The following is a 6,000-nucleotide window of genomic DNA, read 5'->3' as shown; positions in this document are numbered from 1 at the left end:
CAATGTTTTTCGATGTTTGAAGAACCATTGTGCTTCCAGACACAACGGCGTATAAAAGAATCTGAAGATGGCGACCACGCACAGGAACTTCCAGTTCACACGTCAGACAGGGGAAGGACTTACCACCAAACAGTGGTTGACACCACCCACAGAAAAGAAAAAACAAGGAGAGAAGAAAGACAAGACACGATTCCGGGTCCAATCACTAAATGGCGGAATAGAAGCACAGCATGTGATTCCAGAAATGGATTGTAAGGTGATTTTCCTACAGTTTACCAATAACTGGGAAGAAAAACGTTTTTATTAGGAGGCAACTCCGGTGCATATTTAATACCCTCTCTAGGTCTCCACCCATACTTGTTACAAAACAAGAGTCATTCCAATCTCTTCCATCACAATGACGGCAGAGGCTGGTCTCTCATTATGACACTGGCTTGACTATCTAGGTCTCTTCCCTTATAGAGTGACTGCAGTGTGCTCTCTTCAGAACCTTCTATTTTTATCCTGTCTTTTCTCAGATTAATCTCTGCATATCCTAGAGTTTTGGTACTAAATTCTAATTTTCATAAAGAAATCTTATATATTACTTAGAAATAGCACTCATTACAAAAGAAGAAATGCAACCAATAAGGATGCTTCTACAAAATTACAAAACCGTGTTTCCAATGCAAATTCCACCATAACCATGGTCTTGCCAGGGAGGTGTATCAGTTAATTTGATTCTGTCAAAGTGATAGCTGGAGAATGGAGGGTGAAGTAAAAATGGTAGTCGTGGGTCAGGGGTTGTATTCAAGGTAAACAACTTTAGCATTTTAAAATATGAAAAGAAACATTCTCAGAACGTTAGAAATCAAACCCTTTATTTAAAAAACCTTTAATAATAAAACTGTAGGATTCCATGGAGAATATAAAGCATTCTAAATTATTCTTTGAACATATGTACAATATTGGTTTTACAAAGAAATACTGAATATGTACATGTAGAGATAAATCTGGATTTACTAATTATACTCTCCAATTGTAGCTTTGCATAAGTGATTTCAGATATGTTTATTTCGAGACTAGAGTTTTCTGACACATGAATTGACTCTTGTTTAACATAACCCCAATTCACCCTTTCCCTGTACAGTAAATTAAAATAGCCTATGCTTTATACAGAAACCATCCCATTCAGAAACCATACAATGGAACACATTTACATATATTACAAGGCACTGGATACTAATGTAGTCTATCCATTTGTACTAAAGTCCACATAAATAAGTGCATGGCATAAGGGTGCATTATTTCAATTCCTGAAACCTAGTAAGACTGAACTCTTATTTCTCAGATGTTCATTACTCATTACGTGTCAGTCAGTTAGGTTTGCTGCATTCATCCTGAAAGGTCAGCGAGGTTCGTAATTTGGAATACCCTTAAAACAAACTCATAAGATCCAAATACAAAAAGAAATTTCAATTATGTGATTAGCTTGTAATCCAAAGGTGACTGTGCAAAAAGCTACTCTCTGGACCTTTTATGGTTCAAGAAGCAAACATAGGTGTAAATGTTAACAGCTGTTTAGTGATATTTATGTGAAGGAAGACAGAAAAATTCACATGCTCAAGCCATTTTTCACAACTGAGCCCGATCTGAAAACCTACTAAGACGAATCAGTAATGTTTTATCATAGCTAATACTGTAAAATACAGATTAGTCCCCAGTGCAAAATTACTCTTATCACCAAGCAACGGAATCTCACATGATAAAAAGAGGTGAGGCAGCTTTAGTTCTCTCAAAATATCTATTTGAATTCGATCTCACACCTGGCTTGCAGTATAGTTTTTTTGCTCTGCTTAGCTCGGACACTATGAGCAGATAAGCCAGCTATCTCAAGATCCCAATGTTCTTTCACTGCAGGGCTGAATGTTCACAAAATATTGGGCTCTCTTTGGATTTCAAAATTGTAACAAAACAAGGAAAACAGAAACAATGAGCTTATGGGATTATTCTAAAGAGTGTATGTAGCTTCCTGTAAGATTTATCTAAGCGACTTAAATGTATGTAGGATTCATTCCACTTGCATACTTCTCAAATTCAGCAATACATTTAAACAACTTGCCATAGTTTTCCTTTCAGCCTTCTAACTCGCCAAGATATGTTTCAGTTTTTACTTCCTTCTAGAATACTGCGGTTTTTGGTCTCTCTTCAGCGCACTTCACTCCCCACAAAAGGCAGTCATTTGTAACTTTAATCCCGATAAAAATTTCTTTCCGTATGGATAACTGGCTGACTATTGATGGCCCCTGGACATCTCCTTAAAGTGCAAGCCACATAGCATTGGCAGGCTCCAACCCAACCAAATGCATAGGGTTCTCTGGCTGAGCCAAACACGTCTTTTGTGGAGGGCCTGAAAAGGCTACTGCTTGATGCAGCTCCATTGCATTTCAGCTCCATCGCATGTCATCTTCACTGCCACACAGCATGTAACATAGACGTCCAGAAGCAAGGCTCATGGCCTATTTAGATATGGATAGAAGTAAATTCACCTGAAAGATACAAATGCAAATAAATACATTACATAAATCCTGTTTGCACAGAAATCAACATCACGGATGAACAATAAGCTAAAAGCAAAGAAAACATTTTATGCAAGTTATCATTGAGAAAACATTGTCCATTCCAGCATGAGAAGTGAGCCCTCACCCAGGAAGCTATTAAAGTATTTATGTAGATTTTTTTTCTAGTTTTTTGCAGCAAGGCCAAGCTCTAGAAACCCCGAAGGTGCATGCATAGGCCATTAAAGTATTTATGTAGATTTTTGTTATAGTTTTTTGCAGCAAGGCCACGCTCTAGAGCTCTAGAAACCCCGAAGATGCATGGATAGGCCATGAAGATGCATGGGAGAGGGTTGGGAGGAAACCAAGGGTGGGCTCAGAGACAGAAAGATAGGTGCATGTGATAACACCAGTTTTTATGAGATACCGAATGTTCTCTGCCACCTGTTTTATTTTTCAAATAGCCCAATAATAAAGTTGGGAACCTAGAACATTTTTCACACTCTAATTCTGAGGATTCTGGAGAGTGCTAGTGGGAAAAAAACATGTATATGGGCAAGGCCCTGTGTCTTCAGGGAAAAGCCTTGCCCAGTGGGTATTGTGACCAATGGTACTTGACATGTTTGAAGGACATGCAGTTGAGGCAAGGTACATTGTGGTTTCATATCTATCCATAACTTGTGAAATCACTGTTCCAAGGTTTGGGCTATTAACCATTAGGTCTCTGCAACTCAAGATTTTTCGAGATGTATTTATTTCCTGTCTGGTTGTTATTATCATAATACATCCAGTTGTAGTTTAAAAACTCTTACTTTATTAAATGTCATTTTGATAGTATATTCTAGGATACAACCATATTCTGCAATACCGCTTTCAACACACACTTTTTTGTTTGGAAAAAACAGGAAGCGTAAAAAGGAAATAGAGAATGTATGCCAGAAAACTTTAAAATAAATTAGTAAGCAAACGTAACATACATACTATGTTCTAAACCTAGCAGTAATAACCAATATGGTTTTACCTGTTCCATTGAGGGGCAAGCAATGATCTGTAAATCTTCATTAGCGAATTCCTCCTTGAGCATCGAATGGATTCTTTGGAACACTTGTTGAATGTTATTCTTTAAGGAACAAAAGAATATAGGTCTTTAATTGATGGTAAAATTGAAAGAACACAACATTCAAACCAAATCAGTACAGTAGAATGATAAGACGAGTATTACAACAAAGGGCTTGGCCGCAAAATTTCTACTTTTACTTTGCAACTCTTATCCCACAGGATTCCTGAATAGCTGACATACTGTTCATGAACTGGAATAAAGTTAGAGACTGCATCCATAACCTATAGCGGTGTACATAATCAAGGAGGACAGATGTTCTACATCTGTAATACTGGTCATTGTTGGAATGATGGAGAACCAAATGTAAGGTCTTAATGATATTTTAAAGCTTAAAATCTAAACATGTTTGTATTGAAAGGAGTATTGCCTTTAATAGAAACTTTTTAAATGGCATAATCTTTTCAATAAAAACTTGTTTTAAATCGAAGTCATTCTACGCCTTCGCTCTCCTACCTCCCTAATCTCCTGTTTTGCATATTTTGGAGTCCTGAGCAGGATACAATTATTACTTCTCAAGTTTCTAGTGAACAAAGGAGTGTCCCATGTGTAAACCATAACGCTATCATGTCAGCTACCACATCTTTCCGCTCCAAAATACATTCCAACCATGTAAAAGTAAAAAAGGGAATAGATGGAACTTCTGCACGCTTCTGCCACTTTCATCACATACGTTTATGTGAATAAGGGGGAGGGGTATGTGTAAAAGTAGATGCTAGCAGTTTAACAGACTTAACTGTTCATCAGCAACTCAGGTAATTATTGCCCTCATTCCCTAACTGATCAAAATGTTTGAAACAAAGGTTCAGGGAAAGTTCATAGGATTGGGGTAAGAAAGTAAATAAAGAAATATAATCCATGGAAATATAAACTTATTAGAGGGGGTCAGGCAAATAATTTTTTATTCTCTGTTTAAGTGGTTTGTTTCTGGCTGTGCTTTGGCCACTTTACGTTTTTTGGTTGATCATATTGTGATGGATTTGGCGGCTCAGTCTATTTGCACGTCTTTTCCTAATCCGATTGATGTTTTCTCAGGGAAAATAGTGGTTTGTCTGATACATTGCATTGGCATGCATTTCACCTAAATGTTAGTTTTCTTTGCCATTTAGTTTAATCTTTTACCACAATACCAAATTAATGACTATCAAAAAATCACATTCACAAGTATTTTACTGAAAATAAGTGAAGAGCAGTTGTGAGCAGTATAATTAATCATAACTTAAGCACTTAAATTGAGTTACAGCATGCAAAACTGGGATATATGAAGAGATGTGGGAAAGAACCAATGATAAAATACAACTGAGTGACTCCTGATAATATTGCTATGTTATTGTTTTATTCAAATTGGAGGGGCACTTTTCTATAAAACATAGGCACACTGCACTAACAGTGCAACAACAGAAAATACTTTGTCTCAATTCCCAGAGATTTTCAAAGTCATTGAATTAACTTGAGCTCAATCCCCTGGTAGGTATGGCACGGAGCAGACAGGCTTAATTTAGGGCAATGTGTAAGTATTGACACAATATGAAAACAGTGATAAAGCTGAAATGCAAAACAAAAGAAATACCAAACTAAAAAAAGGAGTGAAATGTAATGAAGAAAACAACGCCAACATGACAAAACTGCAATAAGGGGAACCAGAGATATGATATTTTAAAGTTTTAAGTAGGAATAGCACCAAGAAGTGCAGAGTGCCCATGATAGCCAAAGGCCGCAATAGACCGTGACCTAGGCGCAATTTGAGGCCGAATGCGATGGAGCACAGGTCGAATACATCAACCAGGTTCCGCCTGGTCAAACATATTACCTTCTGGTGTAGACTTTTAAGTCCCAATCCAGCACATGATAACACTTCTAAAGCTGCCTAGTACCTCAGGGGAGCACCTTAAAATTCACAGTGTCAGGAAGAGGCCAACAGCTGGGTTCAGTCCAGGTCCAATTGCCACTGATCAGCTGGCCAGTTGCAGGAAGGGCTTCTTGAAGTATGTTGTATATCTGTAGTTTGAACAGGAGGTTAGCTCTATGACCCCTGTAGTCCACTTTGTCCAGGGTACAAGAGAAAGCAAGTCCAGTCCTTCAAGAGTACTCTCTAAGAAACAGCAGGCCCAGTCCTCCTCAGGTCCAGAATGTGCCTGGAGTTGCCACATTTATGCCTGACATGAGCTAGTGGGTGGGAACGACTCCTGGGCATGCCTTAGCCAATGGGGTAAAAGTTCAGAGGGGAACACTTTGGGCACTTTCAAGATGACGAATATCTTCTGCCACACTAAACTTGGGCTGTGCAAGCGGAGGATGTATATGGGGAGTGCACTGTGGTAATCATAATGTCCTCGCACACCAAAA

General features: G+C 38.2%; 1 protein-coding gene across 1 annotated transcript in view; it reads right to left on the bottom strand.

The window, feature by feature from the left end:
- Positions 1-843: 843 nt before the first annotated feature.
- COG3 (component of oligomeric golgi complex 3) overlaps positions 844-6,000 on the bottom strand; it is a 343,588-nt gene continuing 338,431 nt past the window's right edge. The window contains exons 22-23 of the mRNA XM_085621830.1: positions 3,559-3,657; positions 844-2,528 (exon numbers count right to left, since the gene is read on the bottom strand). Of these exons, the coding sequence (XP_085477956.1) occupies positions 2,499-2,528; positions 3,559-3,657 (129 nt within the window). The 3' untranslated portion in view covers positions 844-2,498. The remainder of the gene's footprint in view (positions 2,529-3,558; positions 3,658-6,000) is intronic.

The sequence above is a fragment of the Triturus cristatus genome, chromosome 8 (genome assembly GCF_964204655.1).
Source record: "Triturus cristatus chromosome 8, aTriCri1.1, whole genome shotgun sequence".
Lineage (NCBI taxonomy): Eukaryota > Metazoa > Chordata > Amphibia > Caudata > Salamandridae > Triturus > Triturus cristatus.
Note: the sequence above shows the minus strand (reverse complement) of the source record. Positions and strands in the feature narration are given on the sequence as shown.